The sequence below is a fragment of the Anas platyrhynchos genome, chromosome 7 (genome assembly GCF_047663525.1).
Source record: "Anas platyrhynchos isolate ZD024472 breed Pekin duck chromosome 7, IASCAAS_PekinDuck_T2T, whole genome shotgun sequence".
Lineage (NCBI taxonomy): Eukaryota > Metazoa > Chordata > Aves > Anseriformes > Anatidae > Anas > Anas platyrhynchos.
Genome location: NC_092593.1, coordinates 24,621,628 through 24,645,648, shown reverse-complemented (window position 1 = coordinate 24,645,648; position 24,021 = coordinate 24,621,628). Strand labels below are relative to the sequence as shown.

At 35.1% G+C, this 24,021-nt stretch overlaps 1 protein-coding gene across 15 annotated transcripts in view; it reads left to right on the top strand.

The window, feature by feature from the left end:
* The window catches only part of ZNF385B (zinc finger protein 385B), a 169,584-nt gene that overhangs the window by 117,277 nt on the left and 28,286 nt on the right, over window positions 1–24,021 (top strand). For 14 of the 15 annotated variants that reach the window (XM_027461300.3, XM_072041030.1, XM_072041031.1 and 11 more), the window contains one exon: window positions 12,293–12,403. The exons of the other annotated variant lie outside the window; for it this stretch is intronic. In XM_027461300.3, the coding sequence (XP_027317101.1) occupies window positions 12,293–12,403 (111 nt within the window). The remainder of the gene's footprint in view (window positions 1–12,292; window positions 12,404–24,021) is intronic. 15 annotated transcript variants of the gene reach the window in all.

Sequence of the window (24,021 nt, the reverse complement as noted above, 5' to 3'; positions counted from 1 at the left end):
AAAGCAGGGAGTTGTCACTCACTCTTTGACAGGTTTTACAGTTGTGGTATTTCAGTTTAAAGATGTAGGTTCCTTAGCTCCTGTCAGAAATCTCTTCAAAGAACAACTCTCTGTTAAATAAGAGTCTAAATAAATATTTTTCTGACTTGTTTCTAGTCTCTAACGCATTTTATTCTTGGGGGGGTGGGAGAAGGGGGGGTGGGGAAACAACTCTAAAATAATAGACTGTCTTTACAGGTGATTCTCCTCAAACAATAATTGTTTGAAGATTCCCATTATCTTACATTTTCTCTAGCAGGATCTGGATGGATAAGCCTGGTTCTTTAACTTCCCAGTTTCAGCAGCCAGATAGGAAGCCCTGTCTCTAAGGAGCAAATGCATTGCCACACGCCAGCAAGAAGCAGATGTCTCCCAGCACACTGGCTTTCTACTGCCTTAACAGAATTCAGTGTTGATGGTGTGGTTTTTGAAAAATGGTTCCTGAATTGTTCCACTGTTTCTGTTATTGTCCATACAAGTAATTAGGTCACCAGCCTAATTCCTTAAAGAACTACAGTTTCTGCATACAAATTCTAACATTTCCTGAGTCCTTCAGAAGATCAATTCCTTGGCTGCCTGTTTCATCTGTCTTTACAGAAAGCTGGGAATCAGTCTCCCTGACACTTCCACAGTACATATTCCTTCTCCTTGTCAGCACACGGAGTAGCCGAAAAGCTTTTATCTTCATTGAATTGCTTTCTTAAGTTAGTAGTGTCTTCATGACAAGGAAGATATTTAAAGGAAGAAGATTATTAACCATAAATATTTCAGACATTAGACCACAGAAAGATGGACTATGAGGCAAATGTCTCCTCTCACAGCAGGCAGTTGCAAAATTGCAGTCTAAGACAAACAGGGAGCGTGTGTTTCACCACTGAGCTTATAGAGATTTCAGTAGTTTCTAATTACAAGATCTCTTGTCCTAAGAAAGAATCCAGAGCACCTTTAGAAAAGTCTCAATTAGTGATGTGTCAGCTGAATGCAGAAGCACCTGCTTGTGTGGCATGCTGCCTGTACCTGCTCAGCATTCCTGCCCTCACTTACAGCTTGCTTGCATCCCACCATGAGAAAGTAAAAATTACTGAAGTGATTAATTAATAAATGACAAGAATTAGCCAAGAATTAATGGCTGTTGTACTCTCTCTTTTTGAATGTGGATATAGCTGCTGGTCTTTTAATTTAAATGCACTCAGTTTTACAGGAATTTAAGAATAGCATATGGCAATTTATAGTCATAGTGTGGAAGCTGTCTTTTGTTGGCGTTCCTGAAAACTGATGGTACACAGGTCTGAGGTCCTGACCAGCCCATTTCAACTACCTGAGCGGGGCTCATTTCAAGATCTGTAGTTTTCAACCTGGTCTTCTCTGTACACAATCTGTCTGATCCCACAGTGGATATGTACAAACTTCATATGCTACCCCAAGTTAATGCTATGGAAAGAGAATGAGATGTGTTAGAAAAGACCAGTTTTTCCCTTTGCCTACTCTGTATCTCATTTACTTAGATTTACAAACAAATACAAACAATCAGATTTTGATTATGCATTAATTTTCAGGGCAGGTTTGATTAGAAATGGAATTCTCTTTTAGAGATTCTTATACGAATATAGTGTTTTTCTTTTATTTTAATCACAAGCATTTTAAAAACTGCTTGTGTAGTGTGTGGTACTGATAAGAAAACAAACAGAAACATTATCATGTTGTTTGTGTGAAGAAAGCCTTATCCATTACTGGGGAGAGTAGATGATGGTTGTCAGCTAACATAAGAAATTTTCAGTTCTGACTTGATTCTAATTTATATTCATCTATTTTATACAATTATGCTAAAATGCATATATACATATAATTTATCAATTTTTAGATACATATTTTTAGTATGTGAAAGGTAACAAAGCTAATTAATTTCAGAAGACTAGGTTTCCCGCGTCCTTATTCTTTCCTTTTCAAAGAATTGATTTGAGGCCATGAATTTGGCTCTAACTTCTCTTAACATGGTTCAGAAATGTGGAAGAAATTCATATCTACCTAAGAGGATACCTCTTATGTGCATGTGATATTGGTGTTCTGGAACAGGCTGGGAGCAAGAGAACTGCCAGCAAAACTTAAAGCAGACCCTCAAAAATAAAATTGTGAGGTCTAAAGGCATCCTTAAAGAGGAAAGCAAGAATTAGGAATCTTCCTCACCCCACACATTATCTAAGTTTTTCTGACTAGTACCTCCTCGGCTTGAGTCTTCTGTCAGGATTCTACTGAAAGGTAATTTTTCATATTAGTTTACCCATTAGTATTTTTTTTATTGTCAGATGGTAATAGACAGTGTAAAAAGAAGAGCTGTGCTCTCGGCATATGCTATTGGTTTGATTTCCAGCTTGTCTCATACAGTAGTATGTTTTTATTTTTTTCTTCATCTGAAGGGAAGATATTACTGGTAGTGTTTTTCATTTAACTTAACACAGCCAAGTGTTCTGAATAACAGCAGCCTTAATAATAAATAGCAGCTATATAGCATTTTCCATCAGAGGATTTTGAAGAGTTGTAAACATGTTATTTAGACCTTTCAACTTTTTTTTTTTTTTCCCAAGATTGCAAATATATTTTTCCACATTTTTGAGATGAATAATACAAGTACAGTTAAACTTTGGAGCCACTAGAATCACAAATGGAAGGGAAATTTTAATATCACTTAAGTATTGCTTTAGCCTTTGGGGTTTTACTTTGTTTTTCTCAATTTTAGTCTGTCATGGTCCTCAAAACTCATCATACAGATGCAAAGTCTTGTATGGTAGTAAAGGAGTAATCTGCATGCTTTGAAAATGAAGCTGCTGATTTCTTTTAGCTGGTTCAGTTTAGTATAAAACAAAGCATTAAACCTTCGGTATTTACTTTTTTCCTTGTTTTCCATTTGCAAAGGGGGGGGGAATTCTCCTTTGTCCCAGCTTTTGTCCCAAAACATTTTGAGCAGCTTTCTGTTTATTTATTTTAACTACAAGAATCTCCACTCCTGTCAAGAGCAGAAAATTTAACCTTTCTTTTTTTTTTTTTTCCTCCGTAAGTTTAACCTATTTTAAATGGAGGCATCCTCTGTTTAAATGATACCAGCAGCATAATTTGGTGTTCACATTTGCAAACTCGGTCCTTTTATGTACCTGTATCCTCACTTGTGGATAAGCCTTATATGAAACTGAGACCAAATTCAGAAGTTTTTACTGTGGTGCCTTGCCAATTCTTTGTTTTGTTGGGTTGTCTTTCTATAGACATCAAATATTATAATATATATATATATATATATTTAATTACTACAATTTCTAAAACAGCAGTGGAATTTAATTTTTAGAACAGTTTTTTTTTTTTTTAAGGCTCTCCTAATGATTTTCTAAACCAGTATTTATTTTTAATGTACAATAAATATATCCATGGGTGAAAGGAAGGGAGGGCAGAGGGAATAAGAGGGAATAGTCTTAGCAATGGAAAAAAAAAAAAAAAAAAAAGAGAGAGATAATAAAAAAAAAGCATTAAAAGATGTTTTTTTCATTTCTCTTTTGATCTCTATGCTTAATCATACCCTATTATATAGGGAGAAAGGAAGGGAGAGATTAAAATAATTACATTTTTACATTATTTATTTAATATTTGATTTTCTTGATTTAAGTCAAATGCAAAGATAGGGTTAACAGAAGAGCAAAAGATCGGGAAATCCCTGGTTTTAATTCAGTCAGACAGTGTAGAACATTTTTACTTTCGTTTATGTTATTCTAAGCAACTATTTTGCACTGGTTTAGGAGAGAAAAAGTTTTGCTGAGAAGACCAGGATTCACACTTGGCCTCCTGAGCTCAGTCAGACAAGTTCTTGTGAATTAGACTTTCTAAATGAAACCCCAACTGAAAGCAGCCTCTGCTCCGACAGAAGACTCCCAGGCTGGTGGTGTTTCAGCCAGCTCTGTTCCTCTGACTAGGTCAAAATACAGCAAAATTGTTTGTGCTAGACTACAAGATGAATAAATGGGCCTGTCAGTAAAGATGTAGGGCTATGCTTCCCAAGTTGAGAAAAGAAGATGAGTGCATTTCTTGTTAAAAGAAATAAGATTTAATTAAGTAGGTAAAGAGAGAGTGTATTTGAGCATACTGTTGTCACTTCTAGTACCTATAGTTCAATGGCATATTGAAAATCTGAAGAGGAGTCAGAGGAAAAACTATTGAATGGATCAAGGCTTTTATAACGAGAGGCTTAAGGAATTCAGCTTATTTAATTTACCCAAGAGACGGTTAAGAGCTGATCTGATTGCAGTGTATACAAGTGTCTACACATTCAGACATTAGGGTGCCCTTTAATCTAATTGAGTGAGGCACAACTAGATTGAGTGGTTTGTAACAGACACAGTGTGGATGTTAGCTGTGGGAATAGTTGATCATTAGCATTGCCTCCCCAGTGATGGTGTAAATTTATCTTAGTTGGAAACTTTTAAATCAAGGTCACGTTCCCTCCTTCCCCCCCAAAAAAAATAAATTAGATTCTGGTTGACCACACATTATTAGACTTTGTAATAGGAAGGACTGAAGCTCTCCAGTGTATGAGAAACTGTCATGCATTTTTCAGGAAATCAGAGGTAATGGTTTCTTCTAACTTAAAACAAATCTGTAAATTGCTGTAGATGTTGCTTTCAGTATTCTGTGTGATTGCAGATACAGGTACAAAGAGAGAATCACCCTTTTTCATTTTCCTGTGCAGGCTGGACTTCAAAAGGGGAACAAGCAAGATGATAGTACACTAAGGGACTCTGCATTATGCTGTAGGAGTGGACATAAAGCAGGGAGGGGAGCCTAACTGCCGCTGGCAGGAGACAGAAAATCAATGTCCCGAGCCCAGGGTTCCAGCCCTGCAGCTATTTTGGCAGAAATAATGTAGAATTTTCAAAAATGAAATTAGCTCAACACTAACCTCTAAAAGGAAAATGATGAAGCTGAATTTATTAATATTTCATCTCTTTTAACACATAAAAGGTTGTTCCCAGCTCTGGGTGTGCTTGTGGTTGTCTTGTACTAAAAATGATGTCGAAATGTAAACTCCAAAGCTTTCTCTTTCCTTTTTATTTATTTTTTATTTTTAAGTACTCACTGTTATTTCAAGAACTCTTTCTGGGTATCTGTAGTGTCTGACATGTTAGCAACTGAATTACAGCAAGATTTTTGTTTTGCTTTAAAATGTCTTCAGGCTGATTTCCCTTACTAGTAGTAGTGTGCGGAGGTCACAGCTATCACAGCCACTGTTTTCCTTGGGGAAGCTAGAGCTTGCTGCCAAATTGATCAAGAGGGGAAGAGGCAAACACAGTGAGGAGTTGTACTCGGGGACATTTGTGTTCAGAGCACAATGCTGTTCCTGTATTTTGGGAACCATGTGGGAGGGAAGGGAGATATTAGTCCCTGCAGCCTGCCTTGCCTCAGTGAATGCAAGAATGCTTACGTATTTCTGAACTTGGGAAAATGCACTTACTCAGACTTTTAAAAAGAACAAAATGGAGAGATGCTGCTCCAAAGACACTCATGGTAAAGTTATGGACTTAATGCAGCCTGAATATGGTCCGGTTTGACTCAGTAAGATCCAAATTTCATGCTATATGTGAATACATGATGTGCAAGTACAAAGAGATGTAATTAAACAACAAAATATGATAAGAGCAATCCTCAGTTAGACCATAGGATTATGGCAAAAAACTATAATGTCACAAGTTCATTACTCTTTCTATTCTAATTAAATATTTGCACGAATCTTTGAATCAGCTGCAGACAATCTGGAAGGACTTCTCCCCTGGCTCACCTACTAGCCATTTACGTCTGCTGGCTCACCTACTAGCCATTTACATGTCTGATTTTTTGAACCCCAAAACATTGCAATGAGCATTGAGATAGAAATGTGGGGAGGTTGGGTTGGAGACCTGCATGTTTACTGTGTAGAAGCACTTCTCTGGGGATGTGCTCTGTGCTAGCCGAGCAGGGCCAATACATGGGCATTGATGACAGAGCTGCCTCAAAAAAAGTGAGAGGTGTGCCTTAGTAGATGTTCCTGGTATTGTAAAATAACCAAGGAAATGTGAAATGGTGTAGTGTCCACTTGAACAGTATATTATTCCTAGCATTAGCCCAATGAGAAATATGTTCTCTCTTGTGACAAAAGCATCACGAACATGGAGAGAACAGATTATTGACAGTCTGGGCTTGCTAATCATGTCAAATGTTGCATCACAGTGATGAATTTTTTGATTTTGTGCAAGACATTTTAAATGTTTTGATTTTGTGCAAGACATTTTAACTATGTGCTCTGTTGAGTATGGCTATTCACTTCCATAACTGATTTGGCCATTGTTATATGTACGGTTGTGGTAGAAGGCTGTGTGTATCTGGCAGAATTAACAATAAACTTCAGCATATCACCACTTTCCATGATAGCAGCATGCTCAGCTTTCTTGACACTTCGAGCTCAAGCACAGAATGAGCCCATGTCAGCACACAGCTTCATGATCAAGAAGGATGTTGAGAAGATCTGATCTGCAGGATGTTTGTTGCTGTTTGCGTTGGTACTTGCTTATAATATTTTTTAAAAGGCACACTCGTAAAGAGGGTAGCCCAGCAGTTTAGAAAATACGAGGATTTATTTTAGATGCTGCCCTGCATTGGTAATTTATATATGTCACCTTTTGCTCCCCTTGATTGCCGGAGGTAAGCACTGGATTGTATTATCAGTTTGTTCCATATACGGTTAAAAATTTTATTTTATCAGAGTAAAACAGCACAGTATGCCTTAGAGCCACTGTCAGTGTTTGTACAGAAGTTTCTTAAGTGATACTTCATTAAATTTCTCATAGCCACCTATCAATATTCTGTTTACAAATATTTTTCTGACAGACAATTTTAGATTTGACCTGAGAGTTGTCATGATAGAAAGTAACTGAGTGGAGGGCATAAATTACCAGTCACAATTTTAAACTTTGATTTGGAGATCCTTGGTTCCACTGACATGAAGCAGAGGCTTTATTGCTGCTGTTATGAGAAGATAGCTTTTGGGTGTAGATTTTCATTGAAGTGGTGGCAATAGTATGTATGACACTTGCTTACCATGTATTGATAGATAAATAGATCAGGAACAGAATGAAAGTTTAGAGTACGTCATTAGGTAGAAATGGCAAATATAGATCAATGCACCATCACAAGTGTAGATGTCTAATGAGCAATTTAGCCTTGCTACTTTATCAGCAGCTTGCGTTGTTATTAACTAGATACTAGGCAAGCACCAAAAGCTTCAGTTCAGATAAATATCTACGTTTATCCAAACTTTTAAATTGAGGATCACACCTGAGCAAAAAATAATGAAAGTATTCTGGGTTTCCAATATCACAAAAAGCAGCTCTTCTTGCAGTGTAGGTTCAATTTATTCAATCAAAAGGCTTAGAAATGTTATCCAGCCTTTTTGTTTGTTTGTTTGCAGCAGCTTACGTCTTAACAGGATCACTACAGTTATTTCTGAGGCCTACAAGCTGTTGTTTGTGCTGTCTGCCATGTGTAGAGACATGCTAAAATAACAAGAACTTCAGTTTAATGGAAGAAGTTCTCCTGATGCCCTTGCTCAATTTTTTCCCCTCCTTCTTGTACCTATTTTGATGTCTCTTAGTATACATGTAGTCTGGATTGCTTCCTAAAGGGCACAAAAGAAGAATCTGTGGTACCGTGAAAAAAAAAAAAAATAGGGCAGGGAGAGTTTCTGTTAGCAAGTGTTATAACAGAACTCAAGGATAAAATGAATTACTGATGATAGTGTGTAACAGGTCATATAAACTACTTTTGTACCTGAGGGCTGAATTGTGTGAAATGTAATGCAAGTTCTTAAAATGCATTCTGTGGAAAATGTAAGCTATTAGATGACATATTTTTGCCAAGCAAATTAATAGGAACCTTAGTAAGAATAGTATGAGGGGACACATCATACTGTAAACTGTTTGGAAATTGTCATCATAAATTACTTTTTAAAGGGAAACTTTCTTTACAAGCATGTTCAAAAGGGATCAACAAATATGTAAGGATGTTTTGACTGAGATATTTTGAATTATCATAAGATTTTTTACAAAGCCCCTTAGCAAAGATTTTGAAGAAACCTGGCATAAGAGGATTACTGCAAGCCAAAAAGGTACTTGAGCGGTGAGTTGAGGAAGTTTTCTAATGGGGAAATTGTTTTTCAAGGTAGTAAGAACAAAGATAAGACAAAAAAAAAAAAAAGTGAAAGATTGTAACAAGACTGAGAGTGTACACAAGACAAATGGCTGGTGAAATTCCATCGAGATAAATATAAAGTGATGTACAGGAAATGATGAAGGAAAGTTCACAAAACTTCACATGCAACATAATGTGCTATGAGTTGGCCATTCTCACTTGGGAGTGGAAACTTGGGTTTATGATATAGAATTCTGTGAAAAACATCTGCTCAGAGTTCAGCTCTGATCCACCCTGAGTAATATATGAAGCATTTTGAGAAGTTAGATAGAATTTGTACCAATTTCTTAGAATTGAGAAGGGCAGCAAGGATGGTCCAAGGACGGGACAACTTCTAAGTGCAGAATGATCAAGCAATGCAGATACAATTTTGTATGGGGTACAGACCTTAGAAAAATGAGTTGTATGGAGTCAGGCTTAAAGAAGAAAAATTGTTTCTTGACACAGCAGGTTGTAGGGAATGGAGCTCAGTTCTGCAAAATTTCAGATAGGAAAAAATACATAGATCAAATGCAAATATATCTGGGGGAAATGCCATGTATGTTTGTGCTGCTCTTGTTTTTCTCTTGATGACTGCATATGGCTGTTTGCAGGGGGCAAAATGAGGTGGAGGTGCAGTAGAGTTTAGCTCCTGTGTTCTTCTATGCTTTTTGATTGTCTGTTGCTGCATTAACATTTCAGAAGTGCTTCAAAAGTCACTGTCACCAACCTCAGTGGTTGTAGATGTCTCTTATATTTACATATTCTGAAACAGGAGAAAAAGAAGTACTAGTGGGAGATTACTGCTGAAACCAGTACAGATTCCTTGCTCACTGTAATAATAATCCTTGCACATTGTAATAGTTCAGATGGGTTTAGGAAGACTCATTGCAAAACAATAGTATATCCAACTTTGTTAGAAAGATGGTTTTTAATTTAACTTTTTATTAAATGAACTGAAATAAGAGAGCAAGACTAAAAGGTTGTTAAACTTGTTTATGGCTACCAGAATCAATTATTTATTCACTTATTCTGTAGCATAAACAGCATAGTGCAAGTTTTTATTTGAATTTGTGGTAGCTATGTAGTTACTATTTTTTTTTAATATAGAACTGTTTTTTAAATACTGGTGCTCCCAACTGCGCGAACTGCGCTGCGTCGTTTCCTAATATATACCTCAATAAATAATTTGCTCCCTCTTCCCCACGCCCTTCCTCCCTGCAATGAAGAGGATAATTTTGTTTAGTAATCTGAGATCAGTTTACCCTGCAGCATTAATCTTCCAACAGAGAGATACTATTTTATTTTTTTTCCAGGATGCTGTAATCTACCCCGGTTTCTGATATGTGTAAAACCTGTTAATTGTTAATAGGTTGTGCTTCTTGAATTCTAATTGTGACTACATGTGGGGCTCTGGTTTGGGGAAGGATCAGTGACTGCTCCCAGGGGAGCCCGAGTGGTACTTTCTGGAGGCAGCACAGGCTCTGCTATTTGTGAGAGTTTGTCCTTGTGCTGCTGCATCTGTCTGAAACTGGGACTCTGTGCATAGTCTGCCTTGTATGTTTTTGGACTGATGACTGCTAATGTTAGCACTGTGGATTGCTATCTGGAACACACAGAGGGATCATTGAGCAATGCTTCTTTTTCCTTTTTTTTTTTTTTTTAATGGGACTGCAGACACTAGTGGGTATTTTTGCTATTACTTCTCTCTGAACTCAGACGCTTCAAATGGTTGAGGTACTTTTCAGCATTACTTTTTAGTTGTAGATTACCAGATCTATTAGTTAAGTTGAAAAGTAAAACATATGCGCCATTAAAAATAATAAATAAATAAATGCTGTTCCCTAATGATACAGCAATCTTTTAATATATTATAAATGTGATAATGTGTATCAAGTAGCATATATATTATAAAATGAATGTTAAAAAAAACTTTTAATCTGCATGTATAATTGTGGTATATTATGTGGGGGGATGCAAAAAGTGGAACAAGACAGAAACAGGGTTTTTGTTTTATTTTAAACTATTAAACTTTAAACTGTTATTGTAGTCCATAAGGAAACACGAAATAAGGATGTTTATTTCAATTTTTATTTTAGACTTTATCACATTTGTTGTAGCAACACTATAGTGTCATTTAATAATCCGCTATTTCATTCTAAATGATGTTTTTACTTTTGTAGCTGTTTGTATTAACATAGAACCGCCGTGGCAATGAAATCCAGAATTTAATAGCAAAAGCTGATTAAAAATGGTATTATCTCCAGAAAATTAGATAGCAATAACATCTACAAAACCATGCATTTGGTTTAAGAGGAATCTAGCAAGAAACCACTGTAGCTTTAGTCCCAAAAATGAAAATAAAATTGCTTAGTAGGAGTTGAATGTTAGGTAATGGATTATTAGAGAATCTATTTTTAGGCAAATATGATGCAAAAGGTTTTTCTTACATTTTTGAGTTTGTAGATGTGCATATATGCAGAGCAAATCCTTGTTAATGCAGGTTTCTCTGGAAGCATGGTTTTGTTCTAAGGAAAAATTACAATCTTTATTCTCAGGTTTGGAAACTCTGGAAACAGCTAACTTGAAATTATAATTCTTTAATTAATAAATCATTAACTTCAACTTCCTTTTTTCCTTTTATAAGTCAGTTTACTATCTGATATGTGATGTGTATCATCCAAGATTAAACAGCCAGGTTTCATTTCTTAAAATAGTACTGTAAAGGAAAAATCATCACTGTGACTGCAAAACAAGCTTCAGAAAAATGTAACTTTCAAGCAAATTGAACTATTTTCTCCTGTGCTGGTTTAAAGACAAGGTTGGGAAATGAGCATTTATCTTTTCTTGTAGATCACCGTTTTCTTCCTCTCCTTTTCAGAATCTATTTCATATCTTAATTTAAAAATTGAGACCATGCATGTACAAGTGCTCATAGGATGATGGAGGTTGGAAGGGGCCTCAGAGGTCATCTGGTCCAACCTCCTGCTCAGAGCAGTGTCAGCTGTGAGATCACTCCAAATATACTATTTTATACGAATTGATAAAATGACTGAATCTTTGAATCAATAAATTCATTTTAATCTGTATCTATACTGCATTATGAACAAGACATTATGCTTAACTGAGACCTTAATGCAGTAGCAGTTATTACCCTTTAACTTCCAGTGCTGTTCCCCCATGCCGGTAGAGTTAACAACAGAGCTCTCTGCAGACTTCTCAACTAGATATTCTCAACTAGTGTTCAGCAGTGGTCCTGGAATTTAGCATAGATGTAATCATTTCCAAATCGTGAAAATGATCAAATTTAGGATTATTATAGTCAGTGCTTTACTTATCTCCAATTTTCAGAGTGTCAAAATGTTTTTTGAACTGTGTTAACTTTGGTTACTTTTTCCTGGTGCAAACATACCCTGCCTGCTCCTCTGAACCTGAGTCTTACCACAGGCTCTGTCACTCACCAGTTCTACATAGAAATGTTTGGAGATTGCGACCATTTTCTAAGCAAATGATGTTTCTAATGGAGCCTGCAAAGGCTTTCTCTGACAAAGAAATCTCCAGGAGATAATATATTCCAAATAACTGATGATATCTATCACTGAACAGAAAAACAAATAGAGACAAATGTCATGGATTTGTTAGGGGGCAAAACTGATTTTCACAATGCCTGCTGAATAACATGGGGAGGCTTTTGGGGCCTCTTTGCAATTTAGATGTGACTGTCAGGTGCTGAGAATGTGGAGGATGTGTAGGGTTTGGGGAGAGGTTATTTGGTAGCCTGGGGGTGGCAGCAGTGATGGAGCTGCCAGTTGTTTTTATAAGCTCTGGCAGGCTACAAAATCCCCAAACTGTGTTAAATCTAATTATTATGAGGTTATGAGGACTGAAATATTATTTCCCTTTGTTTATCTCAAAAAAAAAAAAGAATAGACTTCCAGTAGAAAGCTACTTTTTATTTATTTTTCTTTACTGTATATTGCCCGGAGAAGTTGTAAATGGATCGTTGTTTGTTCTCCAGATGGATCCTGTGCAAAAAGCAGTCATAAACCATACCTTTGGAGTGTCCATTCCCCCAAAGAAGAAACAAGTCATTTCCTGTAATGTCTGCCAGCTTCGCTTTAACTCTGATGTGAGTATTGGTTGTTTTCATCCCTTCCACCCCACCCCTTGTCTATTTCATTTGGTAACAATTTCAATAATTAATCCAAGGCTCTTTTTTTTTTTTTTTTTTTTTTTTTTTTTTTTTTCTTCCCAAAGTCAGTCATAGTTCTGCATACATGTTGCTCAACCTGCTGGGCTGTTGCCTTGCCCACTCAGAGTGGAAGTCTGTAGTGGTACATTGTTCTTCATTTTTCTTGAAAGTATCTGGAAAGTAGTGGTCTTCACACATAACCTTAACTAACTGATTGAGAGTGATACTGCCAAGGCAAACAGACCAGCTGAGTGACTGGTGCTGATTGCTACCATGCACCTTTGTTCTTGGATTTGAGGACTACACTATACTTTTTTTCTCAAGTTCCAGACAGTAAATCTTTAGGCATGATTTTCAGTAAAAACATACAATGAAACAGCACCTCTGTATTTCTCTGTACTTGCTCTCAAGTGTAAGAACTATTACTTAAGTGATGCATGATTAAATATTTTGCTATCATAATTTCAGTCTATAATAGTTTGAAGACAGCTCCTCAAGGCTATTGAGTGGTTGGAACTACTGGAGTTTCACAATAAAGTATTGGTACCTTTTGCTCTGCTTTTCTTGCTCTTGCCTCTACCATTCTATTTTGAAGTGACTTTGTAATGTGATTTTCCCAGTTTGACTTTCTTGTCTACGCTGGCGAGGATTTTGAAGCATTGCAGTCTTACCTTCAAATTGATTTCTGAATCAAAAATCTGTCATCGTTTCACAAGCTTATTAAACTTTCTTTGAAGTGGTTAATATCTACTTAACAGATTTCAAAAGTATTTTTTTCTTTTTTTTTTTTTCTTTTTTTTTTTTAAACTTAGTTCACTTGTCATTTCTCTTTAAGGTTAAGGTTTAAGTTTAAAAAATCTTTTTGCTCTGATTATTGGTCCAAATACCTACTTCTACTGATTAGAACAAGGAACCAATAAAGTTCTGCTTCTGAGTTCAACCTTCTTTTGTCACAGGCTGGCTCAGCCTGTTCCTTCTCTTCCCTCTCTTTCTGAGGTCAGGGTCCTGCCTGCTCATGGGTCAGGCCCCTAGAGGAGTTGTTCCTTTTGTCTACAGTGACATTTGGATGGACAAACAGTACTTCAAGGCAGATAGCTTATATCGCAACTCAGTGGCACAAAACAAAAAAAGAGATGAAATAGTGTATCATTTTGTACATCTGCCAACTGAGCAATTTTTCCTATCTAGACTTGCTGACAAGGTAGAACAAACAATGCATATTGTATTCTGCTTTAAATGGTGACATCAGAAGAGCATGTCAGATTACAGCCTTGTTCCCTCTTCTGGGGTGGCTGTATTCGTACTCTGTCATACTCCTTTCTTTCTCAACATGCTCAAAATGCTCTGTTCTAGCTACTAGGAGATAAAATCCTTTTGTAATGGATGGTTTTAAGAATGGATGAGGCATCAAGACCATGTTGCTGGTAGTGATAAAAAGCAGTTCCTTACTTTCTACAGCAGCTTGTTTTAACAGGGCTTTCAAAAGCAACCTGGAAATTTGATTTTAGAATGTGCTGAGACTCTAGTAGTGTTATTAATACTAGAAAATTCTTAAAGTTTCAAAAACATTTCATAACCAGAGCATACAAAAATATTTGGAAAACAAGTTTTCATAGAATAGCACTACTACTGTAAAATCTGTGTAGCCTTTCATCACATTATTCAGCTTCTCCTGGGAAGCTTACATAAGATTTTAAACCTTTTCTCCAGGTTCAGTCTTCTAACCTTGAGAGTTATTCATCTGTGTGTGTGTTGCCTTTTTTTTTTTTCCTTGTGTGTGATTTTATTTTATTTAAATATTATTCCTTCCCCACAGCCTGTGGTAATCTGCATTATCATAATTTCAGAGATAATGCCCTTTCCAATCAGCTCTGCAGACTCCTTTGTAATCTCTTGATTATTATTTTTTTTTTTTTTTACATGCATGCATACAAGGATTTTCTTGTGTCTGTTACTCCTTGAAATGATGATGCATAGTTCCTTCTTAGCTTGTAACCTCCTTCATAAAAATAAAAACCTGGTCTCTTTGCTTGTATTTTTCTTTTTGGACCTTTATAATGTGAAATTTTATTTGGGGTGCGGAACAGTCTTTATATCTGTTGAATCTTTCAGTGGATCTGTTCTACTGTGCAACATTCGAAGGATGTTTTGAAACCCTTTCTGGCGGCATCAAATTATAACTTTCATCAAACTCTTGAGTGTAGCACATTGCAGAATGAAATTTGCAGTTCATCCACTTCATAGTTACAATTCCTTCTTCTAGCTCTACAAGGCTGACATGCTCCTTGTAGTTGATGGGCATTTTGTTCCTTTGAACTTCCTTTGACCTAAATTATGCAAGCAAATGAAATAAAAATGACAAAAAATAGCTATTAAGTAGTTTTCTTACTTTTTTTTTCCTCCTAAATGAATTTCAGCTGCATAGTGTTTGAAGCTTCTGACCTGATTCCGGTAGTGCTCTATCTACTGCCTGAGTATTGGATATTTGTCTGTGAGAAGAAAATTGGTTTCCTTGCCTGTAATCTTTTTTTCACACTGTGGGTACTCACTGGTCTGGATCAATAGACCAAAATATTTCTGACTTAGTCAATTTATTGTTTTCCAGCCTCCCATTAAATTAACGCAGTAAATTGCAAAGGTTTCAGATTTCTTTTCATCCGTTAGTGTGTTTGTTGGTTTAGCTTTGTTAAGAGTGTCCTGACATCAGATACAGAAGCAGGGATCTGCAGCTATCTGCAGGAGGATAAAGTCTAATATCAGGGATGGAACACTTTTTAAAATAATTTGTCTTCACTCCAGGAGTAAACATACCTAATGTTGAAGTGATGGTTTCTTTATTTTGAGAAGCAAAATTTTCTGGGAGTTTTTAGTTTCCTAAAGAGTTTCTAACTGAATTCTTTAGGATCTTTCAATCTTCTGTAATTTTAAAACATTTTTTAAAAGCAAAACCGAGGAAAGATCCGCATGCAAACTTAGTCTAGTTTTAGTCTGACCAGTTTATCCTCCTTCAAGACAGAAATTAATTTTGACTCATACTCTTCAAACTATACTCTTTTTAAGCATTGGAGTCTGATCTGTCAATACATGTGGGAAATAAATATGTCTCTTCAAGATGTTCTCTTCCTTATCTTGTCTCTGCTTTGTAAATCTCAAAAGGTAATTTAGGGAACAACCATATGGAGTTTGGAGGGGGGAGTGAGGGGTGAGGTTATTCTTTCCCTGTTCTTTTCTGAAACAGGATAATAATTTGGTTAGCAAAGAAAATATCTATGATCTTTAAAACTCTTCAGGACATAATATTTTGACTTTGGAATAGCAGATTTCAGAGGTCAAAAGTGACCTCTGTCAGTAGTACTTCTGTCCTTCATCTTGTTTCTTCTTCACAGTCATATTGGATTTCTTTTTGTTGTTAATCATGCGTTGTTTTTCAAACATGCATTGTTTTTCATGCAAAACAATCATGCATTGTTTTTCTTTGTGTTTCAAAGAAGCAAAGCCTAAATAGCAAAAATAGGAAAATAGGTTGCAAGGAAAAATAGGAAAAAGGTTGCAAGGTGGTCAGCATTATTTTTTTAATTAAGCTCTGTTACAAATCATTTGTATAACAGGGCATTGATAATAAGAACCAAGATACCAAGAACCTGACTCCAGTTTCTACTACTTATGCCTATTATAATGTATCAAGTATGCAGGAACAATATATGCAATTTTTATTTGTCATACAGTATATGGTTGAAAGGGTACTTATGAAAAGATTGAGGTGAGTCCAAACTGTTAACTGTTTGCCTACAGAGTTGAAAACCAAAGAGTTTAGTTCCAATGATTTATAAATAAAATAATTTATAGGTTTTAGACTTAGAGAGGGAACAAAAGGGTATATTACACTGTAAGACTGGTTTAGTAAAAGCAGAATAAGGAGAAATCCTTAGTTGCTCACTACTTATGCTGTTTTGCTTGTGTAAGCTCATGAAGAAAATGTGAATGAAATGTGAAATAGTATGAAGAGACTTGGTAGGCAAGGTTTGTGTAGAAAATATGAAAAACAAATGTAGTTCATCTTTTCTAGAAAGATGCTATAGCTTGAATATATAATTAATTTAAGGAAGATTCTATATGTTACCAATGACTGTCAGTGCAACTCTATGTCCCCTTTGTCCTTTTTTCCATCATCCCTGCTATGTACCATTACTAGAAGGCACAGGGTATACGTTTTACTTGTACAACACTTATGCAAATGCACTAATACTAATCACGAACATTTCCGAAATGAACCTTTAGAAATGAATGCAGTTAACTTTGCCAGTAGGCAGACCATTGAGTTAAGGAACACCATGTTTTTCTCAATTAAAGAGAATCAAATTTACATACCTGTTTTTCTGTTGGTATACATTCAGGCACTCAGTATTATTCCTTCAGAGAACAGAAGTTGTTTGCAGATGCAGTTTTTGTAGAGAGATGCTCAGGTATTTGTCACACAGTATAAAAGTACTACTTAAAGTTCTTTTGTTAATACCAGACAGTTAAAACTATACTGCAGCACAAGACACTCGCATGGCACAGTGGGCCTAACAGTGTGTCTGATAGTTCAGCTTTATTCTAATATATTGTAAAGAAAATTTGCAAAAGTAAAATACAAGAACACATACATTTTTCTGAATGAATTATGATTTTTTCTTCATGAATTATTTAATCATTTGTATAGAGCAACATTTGTAGATATGTTTTGAACTACTTTAACTGGGGACTGTGGCTAATATATTTGGGTTTGGTATGATTTTCATAAAAGTGAAAATAAGGAAACTAAAATAGAATGGAATGGTATTTTACAAAATCAAATATTTTGTTTGAATATTTTTTATTTATTTTATTTTATAAAAACGGAGCTGATGTGGAAAGAGAGACCTGCAATTATAGGAGAAATGTAAATAATTCCACACGGATGAGGGGGCAGCAGAGTTCCACACTTTGAGTGTAGAGAGCTTTTTTTTGTTAGAAACTTTAAAATCTGTTCTAAGATTTTCAGCTTGTTAACTGTGCTTATTTATTTTTCCTTTTTCAGTGGAGGTGGGGAGCAGAATTTAGTTATGAGAGAAGCATTTAAAGAAATAGCAGAAAGTTAATTGACCTAAAGAATATGATTCCAGGGGAGAAGAAGAAGAAAAAAAAAGTAAAGGAAGTTAGTAGGGTTGTCTACCATGAAGTGAAGTGAAATGAGAAAAAAAAGGAGGACAAAATAGAGCAAGAAGCTTTTTCCTAAACAAACTCTTATGATGGTCAGTACTGGAAGTCAAATAGCATTGGATTAAGTTAAATATCAATTTAAAAGGGATATCAATGTCAGGATTAGTAGTTGATGAGACTGATTAATCAGAGTAGTCAGAATTGAGATATAGATTTCTTCCTGCATAAACTTTATTCTGTTATGCCTTTTTTAGAAAACTGCTTAAAATAAAATAATATTTATTAATTGTTGCTGTTGTATTCACTTCAGTATGTTATAATAGACATAGGTGTTTCCATCTTTGCATTAAAACCTTTGTTACCACCATTTTTATTGTTTAATTTCTACACGATGATGAAACAGTATGTGTTCCAACACAGCAAAATCTAGTATTTGAGTAAAGTTCAAGTTCTGGTTTTGTGTTAATAATCTAGCTCAGAAAAATTGTGAAATATCTCAGTTACATTTGCTACCAGCAGACACTATCCAGCAGAAGAGAAAGAGTCCTCTTCATGGAACAGATTGTAGTGGTGAGTCAGATCTTACTCGTATGTAAAGGCCAGCAGAGCAAGGGATGAAATTAGTCCACCAAGAGCAAGCAGATGTATCTTAACCTTTGAAAAATGGTGATTTTTTTTTTCACTTTTTTTGTTTGTGTGTTTGTTTGTTTTGTTTAGTTTTCCTTCCCTTTTAAGAATTCTGGGATTCTTTCCAAACCTGTGGTGTATCTATATAGGCTATAGATAAGCTTTGCTAAATAAGTTTTCATATTAACCTTATAGGTCTGGTTTGTAGATATTAATTATTTATATTGCAGACATTCTAGCAGAAACAAAAAGCAGTTCAAATAAGGTTTGCTGTATCTTTATGGTATCTATAAAAGGTCCAGAGGCAACAGGGCAAGGGAAAGATGGCTGTTTACTATCCCCATAGATTTCTTCTCTGCCTACACTTGGCTCATTCTTCCTCTTCCCTTTGGCCACCAGGCAAGTCTGCAGCATCTCCTGTAGCTGCTGTGTGGCAGTAAGTCCCTTCAGCAGCTGTGGAGCTTTGGCCAGACTGTACCCAAGTTTTCTGTTATGCTCTTTTCTAGTGTCTGGCACTGCAAATTGCAGCAGTAAGAGAAAAGTAAGTCATGCTTGCAAGGGTACTTGTTAGGCTTTGGCAAAATTGTTTTTCTTTGTGCATAGAAATCAAGAAGCTTTCCTCTGCTCTATTCTCGTTATTTGCATTGATATTCCCCAGAGTCTCAGGAGCCTGGGCACTAGCTGATACTGTCAGTGCTAATCCAGTCCCTTTCCTCACCATCTGTACTCCAAATTCACAAATATTACACCAGCAGTCCACATGGTTTGTTTGTTTGCTGTTTTGGTTGTTGTTTTCCTTTTGAAAAAGTTTTAACATCTGTTGATCACATCTAAAAGAAGTATGTGCTTCCCTCAATGCACACTTTCCCTTTCTTGTAGAAAGGTCCCTGGCTGTGATGCAGCCAGTTAGGTAACACCTTGTTGATAAGATATCATTTCATTGACATAAACATGTGTTTGTATAACATGTTGTGCTCTCTGATTTATGACTCTAAATCAGTGCTGCTGTTTGTTATTGCCTGCAAAGGCTCAGAAACCAAGGAAAAAAACACCTTGTGGGCAGATCAGAAAAAGCAGATGTAACAGTTGGGCATTAAGAGATGCTGACAGACAACTTATTGAATGCTTTTATAGCTAATAAAAATGATGTGATGACTGTGATCTTCTTTTAAAAAAACAAACAAAAACAGAAGGAAAGTTTTTGAAATTTAGGCTACTGTTACCAAACGTTAACTTTGCAAATTTGAATGGATTACTTGTACTATCAAAAAGATAACACACAAAATAATCAATAGCATCAAATAAAAATCTGCATAATTGTTATAATCTTTTGTCAAATGTTTTATATTTTTCCTATAAATAAACTATTTATATCGATTCTTTGGGTTTGAAGAGTAGTGAAGCAAAAAGGAGGTAATTAAAAGCATAAATCTTAGGAACTTGTGAAGGTAATTTTCTGTTTTGAAGGCAGAAATGACAAAATGATGAAAGTTGTTAGCTTCAACATGACAGAAATATTGCATGATTACAGAGTGCAGGGTTATAATGTGCTGAAAGTTCTGTTCAAAAACAGCTGTTTAACAGAGCTTTAAACTAAGTTTGACTAGTTGCTTTCTTATGACATAACTGATTTTCACAGCTTTTGCATTTTCTCCATGTCTGTTTCAATAGTAACTTACCTTACTATTTGGAGCAATTAGATTTTGGAGATATATTGAAAACAAAATTTTAAAAATAACACACAGCTTTGGTGTAACAAAAGCATGAATACTTCGGTGTTACAGGTTTCTTCAATTACATCTATTCTTAATATCAGATGAGATAAAATTTTTCAACACCGTTTCAGGTGCATCAGGTTGTCATTGAAGAGATCTGATAGGTTAATATTCCTTCTCTATGTAGTAATAAATTCACTTAATTAGTCATTCACACAGCAAATAGATTCTCAAACTCACTCAGTTGTGAACTGTCAAAATGAATAGCGCTGATTTCAAATATACTGTCAGTCACTGCTCCAGACAGGTAATTTTCTGTCATCTTTTGTACTGCATTTTGTACTTTTGTACTTAGCAGAATTTTAATAGGTTCTTGAAGGTAATATGGCTTTCAATGAATCTATATGATCTGTGTTCTCCCTGGTTATCTTTATACATCTTTATATTTCTATATACATCTCTCTATATATGCATACATTTAAGTTTATGCAAAGTAAAGCTACTTGTGATATTACTTGCTAATGATAGTCACACTTTCTTAGGAAGCATGTTTATGTGTAGAAGATGAAGATTTGCATTGTTGATGTTCTATTAGATTCTATTAGAATCTAGTATATAAGGCAATACATCATAGCAAATGTATTGCATGTAGTCTTGAAGATGAATGTCCTGATGTTTAGATTTTAAACTTAAGAACTGACAGCTGAAAGCAGCAATTTACAAGTAACTTCAGATTCTGAGTAAAATGTGACATTTGGATGATTTGTATGTCTCAAATGGAATATATTTTTATATATTTTTGAGAGGAAGAGCTTGTCCATACAACCAAGTCATTAACCTTTATAGCTAGTGTTTTAGCCTTGTAAGCCTGTTTTTTTGTTTGTTTGTTTGTTTGTTTTAAAAAAGGCTTAACAGTCTGTTTGTTTTTGCATACTATTTAATGGGTTTGAATGGAGATAATCAATATTGCTTAAAGAGTGGACAGGCAAATATTTTAAGGTACAGAAATTTGAAAAAAAAAAAAGCAAAAACTGCGTATTTTTGTCTTTGTTGAGTATATTCTAAGCTATTTGCAAAGGATCTCAAAACATGTCTTTTTCACTACACAATGATATTCTAAAAACAGACATTTGTTTAGTGTCTTATAATAGGCATTCTGTTGATCAAATACTAATGCCAGACAAATGCATGAACAATTTTGTGGAATTTGGCCTATATCAGTACAAAGACATATTTTGCATTCTCTTATTTAATTCCACATTTATTGTAGCTTGACACTCCTCTTGTTCATTAAACTTCCTAACCAGTACCCAGTGGGTTCCTATAATTTCTAATAACGAGGAGGATTCCATTTTAAAATGGAGAAATGTGTATATATCAAGCTAGTAGACCACATTCAGCTTTAGAAACAAGTGAAAATTAGATTTTCATTTTAGATAGGGAGCTCTTTCATAAGAAATATTTTATTCCAGTTTTTCAAAACACAAAAACCAAGCAGACAAAACCCAAAACTGAACAAACAAAAACCCCTGCCCTTCTTGACCTAGCAAGCATTTCATTTAAAATGATAATAGTAATGCAAGTTCAATGATGACATTTAGTTTTGATAATATAAGGAACAGAAGTAATGATCTTTTTAAATGAAAAAATAAATATTCCAATAATATTGAATTGTGGCACAATGACATCAACAAAATTATTCTCCTTCATTGATTCATCTCTATAGTAAATGCAGGCCTATATACAGTAATAAATTATTATGCAGTTAAAAAGCATCATAGTACGTGAGTACAGTGAGATCCATTAAAGTTATGGTATTTTGACTTTTCCTAATTTTAGAGCTCTCGTTTTCAGAAACTAAATAACACTTCTGTTGTTTTCAACATTTTTTGTTTCACAGATAGATATAGTTTTGATTATAAAGAATTTTCATGAGTTAGTTACTAATATAGTGTTAATATTTATAAAAAATGTACATTCACTATCTATTTAAAATATTATATTCCAAAGATAGTAATTTATAATTTTGCTCTTTTTGTATCATTAAAATTTTTAAGTTACCTTTCTTTTATACAGCACGTGTCTTTTAAAACTTATGTGTCCTAAACTTCTGGACTGTCAAATAAATTAAAAATAAAAGTTCAGCTTCTTGTCTTAACTGAAAATAAATAAATAAATGTCATGGCTTGTTTCAAAGATACATTTAATATTTCAGTCACATGTTACAGAAGCTTGTTGCCTGTAATATATTGCTGTATTGTGCCAGAAACAAGTTTTAAATGGGACGTTGAGCAAATAAGTTTGCCTATAATGTGGTAGCTGTGTAAATATGTTACAAAACTAGGATTAGTAATGCCCAGGACATTAATAATCAGTATGATTGATACCAGAAATAATTAGAACTTGCTTTCCAACTTCAGATTCCCATGTCTGTCCTTTTCTTTTGTTTACTATGACTCCAGAAAACTCTGAAGAGCAATAAAGTCTGTAATTCAGTAACAGGAAACACCATTAATGTTGATTCTGCATTTTAGTTACCAGAAAGCAATGGAATACAATGATTCATCTCACAGTGGATAATAAGCAAGTTCTGAACTTCAGGTGCCTCTGGAGGGGTTAGAAAATGTTGCTTCAGTACCTCAAGGGATGCTCTTCTAACTTCACGTTTGAAAAGAGTATCTGTGTGTTACCATGCACAGTGCCATGGAAATACACATGCATTTAAAAAGCCTAAAACCCAAAGGTTTAACAAAATCTAATTTGTTAGATTTTAGAATCTTACAAATTCTAAATACACAACTTTTGTTGTGTATTTACAACAAAAGAATACACAACTTCAGTGTAAAAATAAATAGCATGTACTTAACTGATGAGATGAACTATTGAAACAATTTAGCTGAGGTAGTTATTTCATCCCTAGCAACTTTAAAACAGAGATGGACTCCCTGCTCCACTCTGGAGGATGATTGGCTTGTTTAAAAAGTTCTGGGAAAGGCAGGTGTTTTCAGAAGCTAGATTTAGATGGTCACTGCTCTACCTTCGGTCCTTATAATAAACAACTATGAAACTGATAATGTAAATATCATAATTATGAAATTTAAATCAAAAGTGAAGCCAATCACCACATTCCATGAGGCTTCATTTGTGTTTGTGAAAATCTAAATTTTAATCCTGCTTGGGCTTGCTTGTTTTCAACAGGTCTCATGTACACTATATGAGGATTGAATGAAAGGAATCAAAGACTGTAGTAGGTTCTAACTGATATTGCTGGCACTATTATTGCAAATATCAGCAGAAAGGCTTATTATCAAGAATTTGACTTACTAAGCCTTTCTCTTGAGTGCACCTATGTCTTCTATGTTGTAGCTTTGGTCTCAGGGAGTACAACAGCACACATATGCACAAAGCATAGAGTTTGGGTATTTAAAGGGACATCATCAACTTGAGAGCACTGGAGTGGAAAATCTTGTACGTACTGTTTTTTTTCTAAAGTTGAAAGTATCAGAATGAAAAGGGTATACATACACCTCAATTTTTAGCTTCAATTTCTGTACATATGTACAAGCATGTGCATATGTGCAAAACATGAATAGTTGATGTAATTTTTTTGGTGGTTGACACTCCTAGTGCATCATGTGTCAACAGCAAAATGAAGAGAAATGAACAAAGCTCAGCAAGGGTGGAGAGAGACAGGGTGATGGTACTTTGCTCCTGTTCATGCTTAAGGCACATGGATGTAACAGGATGCGAACAATTTGTACTTCTCTACCTCATCAGGAGCCAAGAAGCTCCAACCCAGAAGTTGACAAGTGTCCCTTTAAGTAGTGCACGTAGTAGTAGTGGTATAGCCATGTAGTTTTTCTTTATACTACATTGTGTTTGTACATGTATTAATAGTTCAAAGACTTTTAAATCATGATATAGTTCAATAGCGACTGATGAGTAGAACCTTTACTGTTTTTTAACGAAGATTAGAAATCCCAATTTCAAAGGAAATCAAAGTAAAACTTACATATGAGCTTTTCTTACTCA